This window comes from Medicago truncatula, chromosome 1 (assembly GCF_003473485.1).
Source record: "Medicago truncatula cultivar Jemalong A17 chromosome 1, MtrunA17r5.0-ANR, whole genome shotgun sequence".
NCBI lineage: Eukaryota > Viridiplantae > Streptophyta > Magnoliopsida > Fabales > Fabaceae > Medicago > Medicago truncatula.
In genome coordinates, this window is record NC_053042.1 from 46,833,013 (window position 1) to 46,855,200 (window position 22,188).

The following is a 22,188-nucleotide window of genomic DNA, read 5'->3' on the forward strand; positions in this document are numbered from 1 at the left end:
CTAAACACAACACGAGTAAGAATCGTCCCATTTAAAGATATTCGTTACTATAGTTTGAGTGTATATAAAGAATACTAAAAGAAAACACAATTCCAAAAATGGAGAATTAATTGGTCATTTATAAACTAAAATCACAGTAATGGAATATGAAGATTGCCATTTCTTAAAGGCAAATGTTAACATGTGCCCTTGGGGCATATATTAAGGAATTTAAAATAGAAATAAATGTATTAAAAGTTGTGCATTCAATCTTATTCAACTTTTAAAGTCAAAATTTTGTTCTTTTCTATGAAAAACTTCTAATTTTAGATTCATTTACTTGTGCCCTAAGAGCATCCACAATGGAGACCCTCACATTTGAGGTCTTAAACGGATCCCACATGGACAGATCACTTTTTTATTATTTTTTAATAATAGCATCTAATAGGTACTAAACCACTCCAATAGAGATATTCTATCAAAAGGTCTAAACGGGTCCTACCAATAACTATTTATTAATGAAAAACAACTGAAGATTGTGAAATCAGCATTTACAAATCATAAATAAACCTTATCAATAAATTACACAAGGGTTTTGTTTGTTGATATGAATTTGCTCTATCTATGAGAAAAAGTGCTATAATTATTGGAATCTTCTGAAGAAGTTGTTGTTCTATCAGTAGAGTCTCGAACATGAATGTCATTACTCAGCCCCCATCAACTGCATAATAAGAATAACGTAGAATCTTTAATTGCGAGTTTTTTTTTTTTTTTTTTTTTTTTGTATTCAAAAGGATGTGCTTTTGCAAGAGCAAAGATGTGGCTAAATTAAACTTATTGAAAAGTATATGAATAGTTAGTGTTACCTTGAATATATCTCCAAACATCCCCATGGGGTTCCTTCGTTGTACGCCATAAAACTTCTGCGCAATCTCGTCTAGCAACTACATCACAATTTACATGTCAAATACAGAATATCTGTTGAAATCTAATTTTCAAGCCAATAGAAAAATAATCATAAGATAATAACACAAGATTGTCAAAAAATTCATAGAAGCATACAAATATACCATATATTTGTGGATTTATTTGATAGTTGTCACCTACCAGCAACAAAGACGAAAATAAAGCATACAACTTGGGATTGTAAGTTAGCTGACCTCATTGAAGGAAGGTTCCCTCTCAATACTTGGCTTATAGTTTGCTCTCAACATATTAAAAAGTGGAAAAGCATCTCTCTCCATCCTGCATCAAAGAAAAAATATAAAGTAAAAAGGTGTTGAATTAAGGAGCTTAATTATTGTTTATTTTCTCCCACTCTAAGAAATAGAGCCATATATTTCTAAAACAATTAAAGCACTTCACACCATAAGTGAAGAGAAGTTCTTGTATCTGGTAATTGATGAAATACAGGAGCAAACAAGCAAGAATCTTCAAATCATAGTGCGTCTCTCCCCCATCAAATTTTAAGAATGCAAAATGTCGCTTTCCTATTGATTAGAACACAAATTAATCAATTTATCGATTGAAGAATATAGACAACTCACGTTTGCAACAGAAAATTGAGGAACTGCATCAAGTCTGTCTTTGGAAACTCAACCTCAGTAGATTCAGTTTGCTTCTTTATCTCGTCAACTAGTATGTTTGCATCCTTCAAATTACCTAAAGATAAATACCTATCACGCAAGAAATGAGCAATTGTTCAGTTTGAAACCTTGTTGACATATGCATGGAATTGAAGGTCAAAGACATCAACCAAAGAAAACGAGGAATTAGTGAAGGGTTGTTCAGAACATGCATGCATCCGTGATAAATAGCAAGACAACCGAAGTGAAAATTCTCCTTGTTTATCACATAGAAAGCAGATCAGATGATAGCTATCATTTCTTTCAAGTTTTTCATATTACGAGAAACAATATACTAATCTTGCATTCCATGATCTGAACAGGAAGCATTTATTTTTACAATTAACACGTTGATGCTAACACATAGTGCAATATAGAAAATGAATTTAAGCCGAGTAAAAAAGCATTCAGAAACATAAAAAGTTTGTGCTGATTGTATCTATGAACTAAAATTGTAATGCAATAATCAAAAACTTAAATTTCATCCTAGTATAAATGGTTATTTAGGCATCATGAGCATAAACTATCTTGGGTATCCAAGAATGAGAATATGTATAATATCGGGGAATCCCAAAGTGAAAATTATGTTCTCAAATACTTGTACGATTTTACCTTAAAACAGCCCGAGCAATGGCCAAATCATCTTCACCAGGATAACACTGCAATATTTGAAAAGCATATCAGTGAAATACAGAATGAATAATCCCAGTGAACTCCAGAATTTAGTTTGAGGAATAGTATTATATAAAGTTCAAAACATAATGCACATTGAACCAAGTTTTAGCATAAAAAGTAAGACAAAAATTGTTTGGTATGCCTCAACGGAATTTTGTAAAGTTGAACCAAATATAAGAAAGTTAGGGGGCTAACCTTGCCCAAAAAGTTCACTAGTGTAGAAGCGAACTTCTGTGTATCATTTCCTCTCACAAAATGATACGTCACTCTATTCATATCCTGCATGTAAAAAGCAAATCGTCATTCGTTTACACAAACAAAGGTCGTAATAGTTTCGAAGATAAGTGAAGCTTTTCAATCTATACATATTATGAATTCAAGAGAAGCAACAAGGAAGATTCCCCAGAAGCAATATTATGAAACATACCACCTCAGGACTTTCAGAAAATATGTATTCAGCCAGCATAATGTGCAGTTCTGGAGCTCCACTACCACTTGTTCCAAATTCAGCAGACCACCTGGATAAAATAGCAGCAAAGCCAGAAATATTGCTAAGAGGTACAAATAATTGCACATAAATACAAAAGCATGCAACTCACTTGTAAAAGGCTCCATACCACTTGAAAGAGACTTATTTAATTAAGTATCATTATATAATTCGTGTTATGAAGCATAAATACACAAAAGCACACTGTAATTCCAACAAAAGTTACAAAGCCTAAATTGAAATTCTACATGCTTGGAGATTCTATTCTAGAACACATGCTGTGTTATAGATATCAAAAGGATCTTTCTATAGCTTTTATGTGAACTGACTCTGTATTTTTTTTTATGAAGGGTCCGCTTAACAAGACAACCTTATGATTTTACAAAAATTATGTCAGCGATCTTTCTATAGCTTTTATGTGAACTGAACTCTATTTTTTTAAGGGTCGGCTTAACAAGACAACCTTATGATTTTATAAAAATTATGTCAGCCATATGTCTTGATAGCCATACAACACTCAACAAACGAGGGTGCAGTAAAAGCAAAGTATAATCTATTTTCACATTCACTTGCATGGAAAAGAGAGGGGATCAGTAAAAGTAAAGTATAATCTATAATATTTTAATTTTTGAGAAGTCTCACTTGATAGCAGCTTTTAAGAACGAGGAGCAGCCCTCAACACGTGTTTTTGCACTTCCAAGGTTTTCTGAAAGTTGCTGCATGTCATCAACATCCCAAAGGTGTTGTGGTAATGGAACCCGAGGAAACCCTTCATAGATTTTTTTTAGACGATCTGCCATTAAAATTTATTGTAGTTAGTAACAAGCATGAATGTTCTGTGACCAAATATTATATAATCTAAATAAGATTAGAAAAAATATATTACTGAAGAATAAATATAATAAAAGCAAATACATGTAAATCACCAAATTAAAAATCTCATGGGATTAAACTCATGAGTTAAAACAAAATATAATAAAAGCAAGTGTTCTAAACTGACCATAGGACAAAAAGAAAATAACTTACATTGCATCACAGGCTCAAAAAATAAACTACTGATAAATAATTGAAGGGTAAAAGAAAGGATAAGAACGCACCAAGAGTTCCATCATCATAAGGAATTTTCCCTTTTACTAATGTCTCCACAAACAATAAAGCAAGCTCTGCTCCACAGGTAACCTTAGATAAATAGAAGATAAAACTTAAACTTTTTTGTTTGTCAATTGTTAAAACTATTTGCATATATTCTTATCATAAAGTTAAAAATTAAAACTAAATGTAAATTTGGATAGAAATGTCAAAAGGATTCAGGATCCTCCATCTGTGCCTTTCCTTTCTCTCTTGATCACTTCTTCATTCATTTAGTTTTCCTAAAAGCAAGTAACTTTTAGCAGCCTATGTTTTCAGGTCACTTCTTCATTCATTTAGTTTTCCTAAAAGCAAGTAACTTTTAGCAGCCTATGTTTTCAGGTGTCCCAAAAATGTAGCAAATATCTTTGTCCATCCAAGTCATAAGGCAACAATGAAAAAGCTAATAATTTCTCATACGTGGCTAATAAAGATCATAAAGTTGATTAAAGTATATCTCAAAAGAAAACAAAATAGAAAGTAGTAGAACCTGCCCATGAGCCAATTGAATGCATGCTCCTGAATGTAGGATATCTAATGCTTCAGTGTACCTCTGAGCAGTTACATATCTGCAGAAAAACGTGTACGCACATCAGTTTCTACTCTCTGTAACTCAATTGATCAGTATGTATTAGTTGATTCAGTTGTCAACCAAAATAATAAAGCTTGACTTTAACAAGCACCCTCTAATTACACAACACTCCAATTATAAGCACCAAATAACGGCTCCTTCTACCATGCATAAATTGCATAGGTCTTGTACTGTGCAAGACCTTTTTAAACTCCTTGATAAAAAAAAGTAAAAAAACTCCACCAAAATTAATGATATACCCTCTATACCTATTAGAGATGTAACATTAGTTACATATTAGTTAGATTAGTTAGAAGTTAGTTGGTTTAATTAACTGTATACGCTTTAATGTACTACTTGATGCAACAATTCAATCATAAACAATATTATTTCCATTTCACTTTTCTATACTTTTCTCTCAATTATGAGTTCTATCAAGAATTGTAATATCTTTCCTCTCTCCCCTTTGGCACTGTTTCAATTTATCTCTTCCGCCGTTTCCTTCCTCCACCTCCACATCAAACCCTTCATCTTCTAATACATCACAGAAACAAAATTATGCTTTGGAAGGTGCTTATAAATTATAATTATGGGGTACAATTTGACTTGTCGTCTTGGTGTGATTTATAAGAAAGGAATTACAGAAACTCGATGTTTCGAAACTAAAATTACATGGTTATGGCATTTACATCTATTGACTATTCCGTAGTTTTTGTTTTATTTGCTTTACTTAAAACATCAATATCTTTCTCAGCAACATGCATAACTTTTTTTATTTCAATGAACATAACCAATTGTTTTGAATGTGACTGTGTTGAATTCTTTGCTGCTCAGTCATAGCAAATAGTTCAACTCAATTTTGGTAATTGTGAGTATTACCTGTGAACTAGATAATATAGATACGGTAGCGGGTGTCATTTCAATGATCATCAAGGGTTGACGTGAGTATTACATGTGGACAGTGAATCGTAAAGGGGGTAGGGGTGATGGCAGCAGATTGGATGAATGGTGGGTCTTTGGTTGGAGGTGTAGTAGCTCTGGTTCTGTGACAGTAGTAGATGGTCACGACGGTTTCTGGGTTTTGGAGCGAAGGGGTATGCTATAGATGATCTAATATAACTGTAGTGGGAATAATATAAATCTACAGTTAAAAAAGTGAAGCTTGGTGCACAACCTAAACACCTCATGCACCCTAGAATTTGCCCCAAATAACAACATACGATGTATAAACGGCGAAGAACCCTGCATTTTTCACGCCTCCAAAAACTCTAAACCGGTTTATAAGAAAATACTCCAAAGTCCTAACATTGTCCATAAGGAAATACCTCCTATAACTCAGCATTCACCAAAGTTTCCAAAAGTTTACACTACATGAAACTGCACTGTCCAGCTCAAAAAAGAACATAAATATTACAAAAATCTAGGGTATATCTATTCTCTACATCAAATCTTTAGCATTGATTCTGTACCTGTCCTTCTGACTCTGACTGACCACCAATACAAACTACTATTGTTCACATTTAACTAATCTGCCACCCCAAATTTGTGACTTTTTTCCTGAGTTAATCTAATAAACTATGTACATGCAGATGAAAGGAAATAACTACGGAAAACTTAATTATTTACAATTTTATAATTTTCACATTGAAGATAAAATGAAGAGTACATAATAAAAATTTATGTTGAAGAATAGAGCTGTACAGCACGGTAGGGTCAGTACCCTTGGATTCTCGGAGCGCCTTTGCCCTTCAGCCTTGACACTTGGGGGGCTGTGTACAGTATTGTGGGATTTTTTTTTAATGGTATATGTTAGTAGTTTGTTGTTAGATTCCTTCGTCTGGGTTTTAACCCACGACCTCGAACTCCATTAACCTTTAGCTCAAACCAGTTGAGCTACCCAACCCCCATAGTATCGTGGGATCTCCCCAAAGCACAGGAATCAGGTTTTTACGATCGACCAAAGGAGCCCAAGTGCTTACCGAGCGAGCACATCACGGCCCTCCGGATGTCTGCCCACATGACGGCACCCGCCAAAAGCTCTAGGAGGGAGCACTATAAAAGGAGGTCATAGTCCCTAGGGTAGGAATTCCATTCTTTCTTCAACGCACTTACACGAAAATCCTTTGGCACCACTCCCTCATTCTTTCTAGAACAAAAACACATAACATAAACTTGGTAAAAAGTAACAACAAGAAATTGTTCAAACCTGGCACTAATGGATTTATACATCTGTTGAGCTCCATAACAATTTCCATCTTTCACAACTTTCTCCAATTTTTCAACATTCTGCAATTCACACCATATTTAATCAAAAACCTCAACAACAACAACAATAACAGCAATAACAAAACCCAGAAATAAAAACAATAATGAAAACACATAAAGCATAACCCACAAAATTAATTTTCAATCAATGCACCAAAAACCACATCGAAAATAAATAAAAATCAATTTTTTAATTAAAAAGAGTAATTTTTTAACGAATGTGAATAAAGAAGAAACAAAATTAATGGATATTCGATTTTGGGTACCTCATCAGCGGGTGGAAGTTCGAATCTTTTGGATCTCTGCCGCGCCATGGTGATGAAATTTCTCTCCGTGGAGGATTTTGCAAAAGAGGGAAGAATAAAAGGGGAAAAGAAAAAAAGAAAATTATCTTATTTATAGAAGGACTTCTGTGAGAATTTTCAATTTCTTCGGGGACTAAATTGGAAATTTAAAAACATTGGCAATAAAAGCAACGATTTTTAGAGTTTTGTTGAGATTGAGATTGAGAGGGATAAGGATTTTGTAGAATTTAAGGAAGATGAGTAGCAAAGTGTTGTTACTCAGAGGAACACCATTATCGTTATCATTGTCGAATTCGAAAATCCAACACAAGTTGTTACAGTTTCGTAGGTTGTCTTCAAAAACAAATTGTTCCTCTCTAGAACCTCCAAATGTGTCTCATTTGGCAAAAACAGCTCACATCTCTCTTACCCCAACTGAGGTTTTTTTTTTCTTTCAAATTAGAAATATTCTTTTTTAAAATTTCTAATAGTAATAATGATTTATGTTATTTCAGGTTGAAGAATTTGGTCCTAAAATTCAGCAGGTGATAGGCTGGTAAGTAAAATAAAAACTCTTATTTTATTTGGCTATTTTTATAGTAATTTGATAGGATAATTGAGGAACAATTGAATCACAAAGATGTACCAACACTGGATTCTCAGTGTTAGCCCACCACCTGTTTGTTAAAATACCCCTTCCACCCACCTTTTATTCCAACACCATTTTCTGCATTATGGTAAGATTCATACATCCATAATTGAACTAGAATAAGTAACAATGATTTATGTGGATAATACTTTAATTACCCTTTACTCTATGTTGAAGCCTAATGTTTGCCTTAGTTACGTGGGACAGTATGGCCACAATGTGAAGTGGATATTGTTGGGGTATACGGTGGAGTCTGCTACAGGGATTTTAGAGGTCTCAAAGGGTTATTCTAGTCTTAGAAAAGTTGAAACGAGGGAATGTTATTGTTTTTGCAAACATGTTTATGCACTGACCATTGTTTCAACATAATTCAATCTTTTACGGGGGTTATTGGAAGAAATTCGACAACCTTGAGGTAGATAGTGATGTCATTCATGTTGTTTGGGTCCAATGTTTGTTAGCATGGATGTTTCATTAATGGAAAACAAACTAAATTGAAAGTGTATTTTGTACGACGTTGGATATCGTGTTGCGTTTTGTTTGTCGAAATATGACAGCTCGTGAGGCTTAACATTTTGTTTCTAAAGGTACCAAAACTTCAAATTTAGATTGACTTGTCTGTCAGGTTTGGACAACTGCAGGGTGTTGATCTCCAAAGCGTTGAGCCCTCCATAAGAGCAGGTGCTCTCAAAACCAATATTCTAATTTCCATTTATTAATCATTTCATATCCTTGTTTTGGATTTTCTCTAATGTTTGTTTGCATACATTTTCATGTGAGCAAACCTTAACTTTTGAAATACAAAAGAAAAAGTTATGTTATGTTTCCATGGAGATGGTTTCTTATGTTGTTAAATTCTGTTGTATGTTAGTTGTTCATGGTTTGGTTCAGGTAGAAGTAGAAAACCAAACGAAACTGAACCAGAAAAGTATGAACTGAACTAATTATATATTATTTATTAACTCAACGTGATTGTGTCAGAACTTGAAACATCCTTTGTTTAGCATGTGGCAATTTCGGTAGCTTTTTCATCATTGAAATAAAAAATGGACAAGACCTTTCAACCATATGATTTTTCTAGTGACTAAGATGAAAATAAAATAGGCAAAAGATGAAAATAAAAAAAACAGTCTTCAAGATATACAATATATAGTTTATTAACTCATACACGTTGGTGTAGCTTATTAAATTATGAACAAAACAAACTATAAACAATTAACTTGCATTTACGATTCATTCATTCTGAACAAATAACTAAAACTAAAGAACAGTGCAGTCAAAAATCTGAAAACTATGTTGTTTATGGGTTTTTCATTTTTTGCCATGTTTGAGGCACCACAGGTTTGTGAAATTACAGATTTAGAATTTATTGTTCTTATAAATTATGATGTTTTTATTTAGGTTTCAGATGTTTCTTAGAGTGGAAATGATAAGAATTGACCTTTGTAGCATGTCAGTAATTCAGCAATCTAAGATTGTTTTATCTAGGATATAAGCTTTAGACCATATGTGAAAGCATAACTGAGAGTCTAGTTCACAAATTGTCAATCACTGCTCGATTTGTGAACTATGGTGCAAATTGTTCTTTCTGGTGCAGTTTGGTTAGCGAACTGTGTTTAAAATACCAGTTCAGTCTGTGCTGAACTGTACAAAATGGTTCAGTTTTTATAGCGCAAATTCGGTTTAGTTCAGTAGTTCGGTTCAGATCTTGGGGTTTTAACAGCCCTGGTTATGAGTCGGTAGGCTGTAGCCTTCATTCATGAACTGAAAACACATGGTTTGTATCTATTTTGTATTCACAGAGAAATGTCGGTGCTATTGCTGTCTTACACAAATAGGAAATCAATACTTTATTAAATGTTCCATATTATTTGCTTTCTTCTCATTGCTTTCCTATACTTCACTTGGTCGTGCAAGTTTGTTTGAATATATTTTATATTTTATACAGTGGAGCATTTTGGTTTTTTTTTTTTTTTTGACAAAGGAGCAAATTTTCTAGGGTGCTCGAATTTCCACTTTATTTTATCATAAACAAAATGAAGAGGGTAGATGAGTATCATGCCCTACAATAAGTTTCCATCATTTAATATATTAAGTGATTCTCTCTTGACATGCCTCTGCACCTGATTTTAATTCCTTTAACGTTTTTTAAATGAGTGGTAGAAAACATTTGTTGCTTGTTGGCTTGGCTTTATGTGTTTAGTTTCTAATTTTTTTAATGTTATCTGCAGATACTGAAAACAATTTGCGTGACAATACTCCTGAAACATTTGATCAACGGTGAGTTGTTTATTCATTATTTGTAAATTGGGCATATTGCATAGCCGACTGACGGTGCCTGATAGATTGCTATATCCTTGACAGGGATGCCATCCTCGCTTCCATTCCAACCTATGAGGAGCCCTACATTAAAGTTCCAAAAGTCCTAAATGTGGACTAGAGTTTCTTATTTGAGTTATTTTGCTTAAAAGAAACTCATGAAGACTATTGCCTTGTACCTTGAATTTCTTGGTTTTTTATATGAAACCATCTCTTATTTTGAATTTTCATGATGGAAATCGTCATGGACACTGTACTTAGACAAACTTTGAAATCTTCATCATCATAATTTGACAATTATTTAACGTGCTTGATAATGTATTTGTATATATGGATACGAGATTTGTCACAAAAATTCAGTAGCACTGCTGGGACTTTCTTCAAGGTAATTTTATGCTTGTTTTGTTGATATTGGAGATGCCAAGGTATTGAAGCTGTTTATGTGGATTAGGACATGAAAATATCATATGTAACGCTCATACTAAACGTGTCTAGAATATTTGGCATGTGTGTTAAATCTGATACTGGATACATTAATTATACAATATGGAAGTATAACATAAGTTGAGATTCAGAGTACAAAGCAGTCTCAAGCTACATGTTACAATAATTATACATAATCAGTCGAATGAACAAGAAACATCGAGGTCCATTACAACTAATATATAATACATAACATTAGCAAAAGGACACAAGCACTAAAATCCAACAAGCACGATCAATCCGAAGCCTTCTCCTTACCTTTGCCCTGAGCAACTGTGAACCTGATACTGTCTGATAATATCCTTCATAATATTTATCGTTCATGAACTTATATCTTCCGACTGATCAAATTCCAATACTGACGAGTGGGATGTTACATCATATGCATGTAGAGGATAGGATTTGTCTCTTAATATGCCTTTTATTATCTTCATGGACAGTTTCATTGCTCGAATTCAACCTTTCTGATGCCCGCATGTTTTGGGATGGGTGACTTCTAAATTCTAATCAGCTAGGTGTAGCATTTGCCCCTCATCAATCTTGCTCTTTATTTGCCGGCCATTTGAATTCAACTTTGTGATACTTCTGTGTGTTTTGTTCTGTTTGTGTTGTTGTCTTGGTTATAGATGATGACTTTATTTTGCTTTCCTTGTTTTTGGCCATTTTGTTGTGTTTCAATAATTCGCTATTTTTTTTTTCCCTTTCTAATCGATCGTGATTGGTGTTGTTGACCTCCTAATAGATGTTTCCCACAACTTGGCCCTTTTGGTCAACACTGGGACTACTCCTTAAGTCGGTAGTGGAGCATCCAATTATTTTGAACGGAGTTGGACTGACTCCAAACAAGCAACTCCAGGAATCAAACTCATATTCTTTTTCTATAGAAGAACCATGTTGCCACTTGCCAACCCCTCCCAAAAACTTTGGTAATTGTTTGCTTTTTTCTCTCTTTCATTTCTTAAGAGAGACTCTTCTGTTTCGTTGTTTGCTTCACTATCGGGATAGAGCCGTGTATATCTGGTATCACGCAAAGTTTTTGTTTTAAAGGTTAAGAAAGTTGGGTGGAGCTTATTTTACCTTATATTTTTGTTTTATGCCGTAGCAAAAATATATACACACTTGCTCTTTATTTTACTTCATGTACTGGCGAAGTAGTTTTATACTCCCTCCATCCCTATATCTAAGCAATTTTTACATTTGTCACAATTCTTAAGAAAAGTTGTTAGTGCAATTATAATATGTCTATTTTGTATGTTAATATTACCAAATTGTCTTTTTTTTCTGTTGATAGTTCTAAATTGGATGAGATATGACCTAAAAATGTGTTTATAACTTATAAGTGAGAGACATCCCCCCACCTTAAAAACCGGTTTCGTAATATTGAATTAGGTTCAACTCAAATTTTAAGAGTTTCTATTTTTTTTTTTTAATGTTAACTGCAGATACTGAAAACAATTTGCTTTAAAATACTCCTGAAACATTTGACCCAAGGTGAGCTGTTTATTCATTTGTAAATTGGGCATTTTGGATAACCAACTAATGGTGCCTAATAGAGTGGTATATCCTTGACAGGGATGCCATCATCGCTTCCGTTCCAAGCTATGAATAGCCTTACATCACAGTTCCAAAGGTTATTTTAATTAAAAAAAAAGGTTTAAAACATATTTTGTTCCCTTAATTTATTTTTGAATTTTAATTTGATCCCCTAACTTTAAACTGTTTCAATTTGGTCCCCTAAGTATACCTCCGTCTGTGAAGACCCGATACTTCAAAATGGATGATGTACCGTATCCCCTGCGTATCCTGCACCGATACCTGCCCGATACTTCTCGATACGTATCAGGAGAGTATCCAAATATTAAATTTTTTTTTTTAAGAAAATAATTTTCCGATACGCACGAATACTTGTGTTTTTTATATTATTTTGATTTCTGTGTTTTTTCTTTTTGTAAAAAATAAGAATAAAAACATTATATTACTATGATATATATTCATTTCCTTTATCTTTATTTGGTGTCAGTACGACTCACACCATACCACAGAAACAATTTCATCTTCCCCTTTTTAAAAAATTAGGGTTTCAACTTTTTCTTTCAAAATGGTCGCTTTCCACTTTGGATATAGTGCTTCTTTTTTGGATCGATATAGTATAGCACTAACAATGTTCCTTTTGGATATAGTATAGCATTGATGTATAACACTGCTCGTGCTCTTTTTTGTATATTTTGCGTATGTATTTGACTAATCATCACTCTCTTAATCGTCAATATTATTTATATTTATGTTAATGTGCTACGAGTCTAGTTTCTTGTGTTTGTTAATATATTTGCATATTAAAAAAATATGTTATAATTATATTATACATTTAATTATATAATTTTTTTTATTAACGTATCCCAGCTGTATCGTATCTTGATTTTTGAAATTTTCCCGTATCGGTGCAGTATCGTATCCGTATCATATCTCCTATCAAGGCTTTACCGACCTCCGTTTACCCCAAGACCCAAGTGGTCCTTTCTGTTAGTATTTTTCAAAAAACGTTAACTTTGTCGATGTAGCCAACATAGACAAAGTTAACGTTTTTTGACAAAAATTAACAGAAAGGACCAGTTGGATAAACGGAAGTATACTTACAGGACCAAATTGAAACAGTTTAAAGTTAGGGGACCAAATTAAAATTCAAAAATAAGTTAAGGGACCAAAGTCAAAAAAAAAAAAAAAACTCATAGCGGCGTGGCAAAATGGATTGATGGATTTAAATGTTGATTCATAATTGTTTATGGATTTGTTTATGATGATTCATGATGTTGCCGTCGACGAATTTTGTAGGGAATTAATCAATTGTTGCTTGTTGCTGATTCATAGATTTGATCTGTTGAATGAAGAATTGGATTTTGGTTGAATTGAATTTTGAGGTTCCTGTGTTTGAAGATTAATAGATATAATGAAGGTGTGTGATGATGTTGTTGAAGATGATGAAGGTCATGAAGAAGAGAGAGAGAGGCAGGAGAAGAAAAGGAAAAAAGTTATATGTTTGTGGTTTACTATTAGAATCAATAGACTTGTATGATCTAAGGGCCTGTTTTTTTTTCAAAACTATCAAACCGTCAAGATTAAAAAAACCTATTTTTTTCTCAAAAATATCAAACGATTAATATTAAAAAATATTAATAAGATGTATATTGTACCACATAAAATATTGATCAATCTTATACATTTGAGGTTAAAGAATAACAAAGAGGACTAATTTGATTGAAGGAAACATTTTCGAGGGATTATACAACGTTTTACGAGTCATGGGATCAAAATGAAATCAAGAAATTAGTTAGGGAATCAAATAATTAATTTAGTTAGGTGAGTAGAATGGATCAGTTATACTCCTGAACTGATATTTTTTTTCCTTTTCGGTGGATTTAGGCAAGAGAAGTGCCTGCTTTTTTTATTTAATAAAATATATATTTAATAATATTAAAGTCTGAATGATTCGACATGAGACCACTTAAGATGCAACATGGAAGTATTCAATAGGACAAGTTTTTGTTTTCCATCACAATGTCCCTCTCAATGAATTCGGTGTTTTAGTAATCGAAATTAAGAGTTTATTAAATGGTAATCCGAACTATGTAGTGTCGTTTATTAGGAGGCAGATAATCAAATAGGATAGTTCATAGTTTGCTAGAGTCATCTTATCTCATCCTAGCCCCATATTTTTCATGAGGAATACTGTGTACCCCTTTATTATTAATGATAAGCTTAAATATGAAAATTGTCCCTGCAAATATCTGATATTTTAGTTTTAGTCCCTGTAAAAATATTTTTTTGGTTTTAGTCCCTGCAAATATAAAAAAATTGGTTTTGGTCCTTGGTATTTTGTTTTAGTCCTTGTAAAATTGATTCATATTGGATTTGGTCTTTGTAATATGTAGAATATTTGATTTTAGTCCCTCAAAATGAGGACTAAAATGAATATTATAGGGACCAATTTCAATATGAAATGATTTTACAAGGATCAAAACAAAATACCAAGGACCAAAACCAAATATTCTATATTTGCAGGAACTAAAACCAAAAAAATATTTTTATAGGAACTAAATCCAAAATGCCAGATATTTACATGGACCATATTCATATTTAAGCCTTAATGATACAATAAATTTACTTTGGTTAAAAAAATAGTTTTTTTCCATTATAAAAATATTATTTATAACTTATTCCAAAGCGAGCCACTTATTTGGTGGTTTCCTTTTAATAATTGCTCTCACTAACTTTTAATAATTAAATGGTGTCAAGTAGAACCACCACCTCCATGTTAATTATCTCCCTTGCCTTGTCATCGATGGATTGGGGCTATTTTAAGCATAGTATAATGAAGATGAGATTTCATAAAAAAATTGAAACAGTGAACCATTCAATAATGGTGAACCGAGAGCGATGGAAAATGTCGCTTTCGCCACTGGTGTTCCTTCCTATATCTACGCATTTCACCGCTCCACCGGAAATTCCCTCTGCCCCTACCGTACTCTAGCTTAGTAGTTTTCACCACCTGTCCAGGGTTGAGCCCTGGGATTTGACGGTGAACTTAAAAAGCCACCTACAGACGCTTTACGCCCAATCATTCCGGATAACGCTTGCATCCTCTGTCTTATCGCACTTTGGAAAGATCTTAAGCAAAAAGATTTGCTGCCGTCCTACTTTTTTTGTATTATGTGTTGAGAGTCCTTCTTTGTTTAATTCTCTTATTAGTGAGTGCACACGTAGTCAATCCCACGTGGTACATATTAAAAAAATATATTTTTTTGACTCATAATTAGGGTTCTTCTCTTATCCTTTCTTCCTATTCTTCTTCTTCGATTCCTTTCATCCTTCAAATTCCTTTCCTCCTCTTCCTGGAAATTCCTTTCTTTCTTCCGTTTTGTTCAGTTTGTCGATACCCTTTATTCATTCGTTTTTCATTTGTTTTGATTCAAACTATCATAACCTACCTTTTTCAATCCAACCAATGGGTATGTCGTTGATGGAATCACCCTTGACAATGCATTGTAAAAGAAAAGGTGTTAATACTGTTTTACCTCTGTAATATAGGTTATTTTCGGGTTTACCTCCTGCAAAAAAAATTGTTTTCGTCTTGTACATTTTTTTTCAAAATACCCTTCAATAGGCCATTCAAAAACCAAAATTTCTGAAATAAAATAATATTTTTAAAATGGCCTATTAGAGGTGTATTCTGAAGAAAAAAATTACAAGAACGAAAACCATTTTTTTTTTTATAGGGATAAATCCGAAAATAACCTATATTACAACGGGTAAAGCACTATTAATCCATGAAAAAAAATATAGTGTGAAGGTAAACCCATAAAAAAACCATAAAGATAAACACAATATTCAAACCTTACTAATTAACTTCTCTTTGTACAAATCTAAAGGTAGAAATTCTATCGATGATTTCAATTAAAACCCAAAAACTCTCTCTGACCCCCTTTTGTGTGTTATTCCATCTTGTTTTTTTTGCTGGAGGTCGAACCCCGAACTTTATATATATTGTAATGGTTCGATTTTTATTTATTTAAATGCTAATTTGTGGTTGTGGTTGTTGTTTTTGTGACTACTAAATTGTTTGTTCATGGTGGTTGTTGTTGTTGATTCATGAATTTAATCAATTTTAATTTGGTTTGTTTGTTGTTGTTTATATGGATTTAATGAATTCATGGATTTGAATGTTGATCAATTTTTATGTATTTAAATGTTGATTGAAGAATTGGATTTTGGTTGAATTGAATTTTGAGATTTCTGTGTTTGAAAGGTCATGAAGAAGGGAAGCAGAAGAAGAAAAGGAAAAAATTATGAATATGTTCTTCACCCAGCACTTTTCACTCGCGCTCCACAGCTATCTTAAAAATGTCTTTGTGTTAGTTAACTAATGCAAATATAAAATTATGCGTTATTTAATTAACGCAGCGTGACTTAAGTCACGCAAGTGTAAAGTTTTTACATATGTATGTGCACAAACCTATTGGGCAATAATATGAGGTGTCGTGTTATAACAATGGGTGCACATCATACCACATGATAAAAAATGCATAACAATGGGTGCACACCATGCCACATGCATACCACATGTTATAACAGTGTTACCTGACAGGAATAAACATGTTCATAGTGTCGCCTGAAAGCATAAATTATGTTTAAGGCAAGATGGATGCAATGCATGCATGATGGATGCAACGCCGTCACTAAAAAGAAAATGGAGAATTGAGGGGGAAAAACAAAAGAATTAGCGTGACTTAACTCAGATCGGAGTTAACTCACACGGGATACGTCAGTTAATGTGTAAAAATTAAGTTTCGTTTTTTTATATTTGCGCTAATTAACTAGCGCATGGATATTTTGGGAATGGTTGCAGGGCGCGAGCGAAAAGTGCAGGATGGAGAGCAAAATTCAAAAAGTATATGTTTGTGGTTTACTATTAGAACCAATGGACTTGTATGTTCCAAGGACTTATTTTCTCTCAAAACTATCAAACAAAGGGTCAAGATTAAAAACCTTTTTTTTTTTTTTTCTAAAAATTATTGAACGGTCAAGATTCAAAAAATTAATAAGGTGTATAGCGTATCACATAAAATATTAATCTATCTTATGCATTTGAGGTTTTTTTTTTTTAGGGGTATTTGAGGTTAAAGACTAACGGATTGGATTAATTTGATTGACGAAAACATTTTTTAAGGATCAAATCAGACGTTTTATGAGTTATGGATCAAAATGAATTCAATAAATTAGTTAGTGGATCATATTATCAATTTAGTTAGTACAATAGATCGATTATGCTCCATTCCTAAAAAAAAAAAAAAAAACAATCGGTTTTGCTCCTGAACCGGTATCTTTTCCTTTTTGGTGGATTGAGGCCACTTAGCACCTGTTTTTTTTTTTTTTATTGAAAAAAGAATATATTTATAATATTGCAGGCTCAATAATTTGACATGGGACCACTTAACAAATGCAACATGGAAATATCCAATAGGATAAGTTTTTTTTTTCATTAAAAAAGTTGTTTATTTTTTAGAGGAAATGACAAGTTGCTTGTGCCATACTCATGATTAACTATTAAAAGTTTCTTTAATAAAAATAACTATTAAAAGATGCATTAAGAAAAACTCCCTTAACAAAAATTATTAAAAGGTAGCGAAATTGAAGGAGCAAGTGGAGTACTTTTTTATTATATTTAATTTAAGTTGTTATATTTTTTTTATTGGAAAATGTTAATCGGTGCTCTAAACACCGGTTAATGATATTAAAAACAGAAATTATATAGTAGTTATTGCATTGAAAAAAATGTATAATCAATTCATAAAAAGTCAAAAAAATCTTTTTTAGTAATAACTTCCTTTTTTAGTATCCTTAACTAGTGTTAAAGGGCGTCGGTTAGTACGACTCCTTTTTTATTTATCGTTACATCACGTTTTCTTTAAGATGTTTGAACTTTAAACATTTCTTTTCATCTAAAAAAAAATCGATATCCGATCCAAAAATCGATTAATTCGAAAGAACCAATTTTACCGTCTATTTGCGGGTGTTCCATTTGGACTTGACCATCAAATTAGACCTTAAGGGAAGCACAACTTCAAGATCTCAAACCAACCAAAATTCTTGCTTTCACGAGTCAAATTTTACCAAAATGTTTATAAATCATATATTCTTTTTTCTAATGCATGAAGGAAACTGAGAAAACTTATTACGTGAAATATTATTGATCAATGTGTTTCAAACGAGTGTACAATTCAATTCAAAAATTTCAAAGTATCTTAAAGAAAATCCGCAGTTATAATATCTATCCATCTTATATATTTGGGGTTAAAGACTAACGAATTGGACTAATTTGATTGACAAAAACATTTTTTAGGGACTAAATCATACGATTTACGAGTTACAGGACCAAAATGAAATTAAAAAATTAGTTGGGAACCAAATAATCAATTTAGTTAGGCGAGTACAATGGATTGGTTATGCTCCTGAATCGATATCTTTTCCTTTTCCGTGGATTGAGGCAAGCATAGCGCTTGTTTTTTTATTTAAAAAATGAGCAATAATATTTGTACATCTATTTAATGACAACTTTGGTGATAACTTTGATGTTCTCTCTTTTGATTGGTCAAAAACAATGGAGAGAGAAAAAGGAAGAGAGAGAATAACAACATCATGTGAGTATGAGAGAGAAAATTGTCAAAAAGTTGTAGCAAAATGGATGTACAAATATCATTTCTCTTAAAAAATATATATTAATAATATTGATGGCTGAATGATTCGACATGCCACCAAGTTTTTTTTTTTTCATTAAAAAAAGTTGTTTATATTTTAGAGGAATGATAAGTTGCTTATGCGATACTCATAATTAACTATTAAAAGATTTTTATCATAATTCCTTTGAATTTAGCTCACTTGATAAAAAATAATGCATAATATATACAGAGTCTGAGTTCAAACCTCATATACCTCACTTATTCATATTTAAGATGAAATTCTTTAGCCGCTAAACTATCTGACAAAAAAAAATTAACTATTAAAAGATGGATTAAAAAATACCCCCTTAACAAAAATTATTAAAAGGTAGCGAAATTGAAGCAGCAAGTGGAGTACTTTTTTTATTATATTTTAGATCTTATATTTTTTATTTATCATTCCATCGCGTTTTCTTGAAGATGTTGAAAGGTCATCGATTTACCTCAGCCGTGTATGAAAGGTGACTCAATTTCAATCAAAATCTTCGAGAATGAAGACACCAAGGGAGTTGAAGAATGCAAAAGTATCCTCTATGGGAGGTTGATTTTGAAGAAAGGAGAGAAAGCTCCAACAGCAAAGCAACTTCATGAAACCTTGGTTCCTCTCTGGAAAATCAATAATTGGAAGATTTCTCCCATGGGCAAAGGTTTCTTCGAATTCGAATTCTCAACTATTGAGGAAATGCGCTCCATTTGGTCGACGGGCTCCTAGAATCTCAAATTTGGAATTCTTCGCTTGTCGCAATGGGTTCCTGACTTCTGCCCCGGCGCTCAGAAACAAACTAATGCCCAGGTTTGGATTCGTTTCTCTAATCTCCCTCGTGAATATTGGAGAGAGAAAACTTTAATTGAAATTGCTTGTGTTGTTGGTATGCGTATAACTTTAGATGAACCTACAAGACATAGAGTATTTGGTCACATGCAAGGCAGCTTGTTGATGTTGATTTATCAAAACCTCTTCATAACTATATTTTAGTCGAGAGGGAAGGGTTTTCATTTCATGTTGGTGTTGTCTATGAAAAACATCCTGAATTTTGTAATAACTGTCACACTTTAGATCATCACATATCTCAATGTAACAAGTTGAAGCATGGAAAAATGGTTGCAAGTAATAAGCAGGATAAACCTAAAGCACAAGAGGTTGTGATAACAAAAAAATTCACTAATTAGGGTGAGAAAAATCCTAAAATTGTTGCTTCCCCTTTGCCTTCTTTAGTAGCAAATGCAAAAATTTTAGATACAAACATCGATAGTCTTGCCACTAAAAATCATGATGTTGATCTCATTCCCATTGTGGAGTTAGATGGCAACACTATTCTACCAGATTCCCCATCAGATCAAAGCAAGATTGATAACATTCGTGAAGAAGCATCTGATGCAAATCTCTGCCGTGTAGAGTTAAACAAGGATGTGGTACCGATAGATAATGCTCAAGAAGATCTAGGTAGGGCCAGAGTGGCGACGACTCTAACTTGTCACATTTTAGTGAAAATTTTATTCATGACATGCAAGTTTTAGGGCTGGTTCCTACTGTGGCTTAACAAACTATGGATTTTCTGAGTGATTCATGGGCTAACATGGGTCAGAAGGAAGATTTTGTTAATTCAGACTCAAATCAACAATTTCAGTTGGTGGTTCCAAAGAAAAAGAAAAAGAAATTAAAGCAGCACTTTGAAACTAGCAAAGGGTTTAAGGTTGGGGCTTCCAGTCGTTCGCCTCGCTAGCATTATGGTTTAATGTTGCTCCACTAGCTCCTTGTTGGTTTATCTGTTTTGCTTTTTTTTTTTTCTTTTCTTTTATCCTTGAGGGTTTTGGTTTATGTCCCCCCTCTCTTTTGTACTTTTTTTCTATCTATATATTTCAAGGTGCTGCAGTTCGAGATCCCTCTGCACCCTTTCTTTTGCTTAAAAAAAAAATTAATTAATTTTTTTTTTAAAATTTAGTATCCGATTTAAAAACCGACTAATCTAGAATAATAAATTGCACCTTCTATTTGCATGTGTTTTATTGTTGGAATTAGCAGTAAATTTGGAATCAAGTCAGCACTGGTTTATCAGCTAGAAATTAGTGTTGACTATTAGTATTAATTGTTGTAAATAATATTTGTTATCTTGTAAATTATTAGGGGAGATATGATTATAATTCTATCATTTATAATATGATTGCCTTCTCAATATGGCATCAGAGCGGGTTGACAAAAACATAAGTGAGAAGAATGAGAAGGTGGATGATCAATCTAAGAAGGAGGGTGTTGATCAACAAGGGAAAATCTCACCATATTATCTCTCTAACTATGATAATTCAGGAAATATTATCACACAGGTTCAACTTAGAGGTGATAATTATGATGAATGGGCTCGAGCCTTGAAAACAACTCTGCGTGCCAAGAAGAAATTTAGTTTCATCGATGGCTCTTTTATGCAACCATCTGATGATTCTGAAGATCATGAAGATTGGTGGATCGTCAATTCCATGCTTGTTTCATGGATCTTGAATATGATCAAACCCAGCTTGTGCTCAACTATATCGTACATGGAGGTAGCAAAACACCTCTGGGACGACATAAAAGAGCGATTCTTGGTGGGGAATGGACCACACATTCAGGAACTCAAATCAGAATTGGCTGATTGCAAGCAGAGGGGCATGACAGTTGTAAGTTATTACGGAAAACTCAAGATGATTTGGGAAGAATTGAGAAACTATGAACAATATCCAACATGTAAATGTAGCGGATGCACATGCAACATCAGTGCAGAGCTGGATAAGAAGAGAGAAGAAGAGAAGCTCCATCAATTTTTGATGGGTCTTGAAGACTCGACATATGGCACAATCCGAACAAACATCTTAAGCACTGAACCATTGCCGACCCTAAACAGAGCGTATGCTATGGTGATTCAAGAAGAACGTGTTCAAACCATAACTAGGACAAAAGAAGAGAAGAATGAACATGTCGCTTTTGCTGTTCGAGTTGGAAAAGGTCGAAGCGAAAGCAAGGAAAAAATGTTTTGTACTCCAAGGCAGGTCATGATGCTGATTCGTGCTTCCAATTGATCAGGTACCCAGAGTGGTGGGGGGGATCGAGGACGAACCAGCGGGCGTGGAGCAGGTCGTGGGTGAGGCTGACAGCAACAAGGATTATTTATAGGAGGAAGAGGGTGCGGAGGACATATCAAAGCCAACGAAGTGCAGATCGGAAAAAAAATCCAAGGGAGAACAACCAGTTGATGCTGACAAGGGAGATATCAATGGGCTCAGCAACGAACAATGAAACATGTTGCTCAATCTTTTGAGCTCTCAAAAAGATGGAAATCAAGGAAGGCTGAGCGGTAAGCATAAGATTGTAGAGTGGATAATTGACACAGGGGCTTCTCATCATATGACATGAATTTTTGAATCAATGAGTGACGTGAAAAAGATCATGCCATGCTATGTTGGCTTACCAAATGGAATAAA

The 22,188-nt window shown here is 33.3% G+C and overlaps 2 protein-coding genes across 2 annotated transcripts; one reads left to right on the plus strand and one right to left on the minus strand.

The window, feature by feature from the left end:
- Positions 1-450: 450 nt before the first annotated feature.
- LOC11407001 (protein GET4) lies at positions 451-7,137 on the minus strand. The gene is made up of 12 exons (XM_003591936.4): positions 6,997-7,137; positions 6,672-6,751; positions 4,385-4,463; positions 3,864-3,945; positions 3,409-3,559; positions 2,707-2,797; positions 2,475-2,558; positions 2,217-2,263; positions 1,527-1,655; positions 1,140-1,224; positions 846-923; positions 451-700 (listed from the first exon to the last, which is right to left on the minus strand). Exons 1-12 carry the CDS (start codon positions 7,042-7,044, stop codon positions 683-685), a joined length of 972 nt encoding a protein of 323 aa, XP_003591984.1. The 5' UTR covers positions 7,045-7,137; the 3' UTR covers positions 451-682.
- A 99-nt stretch (positions 7,138-7,236) lies between these two features.
- LOC11421004 (glutamyl-tRNA(Gln) amidotransferase subunit C, chloroplastic/mitochondrial) lies at positions 7,237-10,371 on the plus strand. The gene is made up of 5 exons (XM_003591935.3): positions 7,237-7,454; positions 7,530-7,570; positions 8,289-8,344; positions 9,895-9,943; positions 10,028-10,371. The coding sequence occupies exons 1-5, from the start codon at positions 7,272-7,274 to the stop codon at positions 10,101-10,103; spliced, it is 405 nt and encodes a 134-aa protein (XP_003591983.1). The 5' UTR covers positions 7,237-7,271; the 3' UTR covers positions 10,104-10,371.
- Positions 10,372-22,188: the final 11,817 nt, after the last annotated feature.

What these genes read in the sequence shown, in the direction of transcription:
- LOC11407001 (XM_003591936.4), bottom strand. Translation starts at nt 7,044, where the DNA reads ATGGCGCGGCAGAGATCCAAAAGATTCGAACTTCCACCCGCTGATGAG. An exon ending in TTCTTAAAAGCTGCTATCAA is followed by an intron (nt 2,798 to 3,408) that starts GTGAGACTTCTC and finishes TATTTTATCCAG; the next exon opens with GTGGTCTGCTGAATTTGGAA. An exon ending in TTTCTGAAAGTCCTGAGGTG is followed by an intron (nt 2,559 to 2,706) that starts GTATGTTTCATA and finishes TTTTACATGCAG; the next exon opens with GATATGAATAGAGTGACGTA.
- LOC11421004 (XM_003591935.3), top strand. Translation starts at nt 7,272, where the DNA reads ATGAGTAGCAAAGTGTTGTTACTCAGAGGAACACCATTATCGTTATCA. An exon ending in TCTCTCTTACCCCAACTGAG is followed by an intron (nt 7,455 to 7,529) that starts GTTTTTTTTTTC and finishes ATGTTATTTCAG; the next exon opens with GTTGAAGAATTTGGTCCTAA. An exon ending in TGAGCCCTCCATAAGAGCAG is followed by an intron (nt 8,345 to 9,894) that starts GTGCTCTCAAAA and finishes TGTTATCTGCAG; the next exon opens with ATACTGAAAACAATTTGCGT.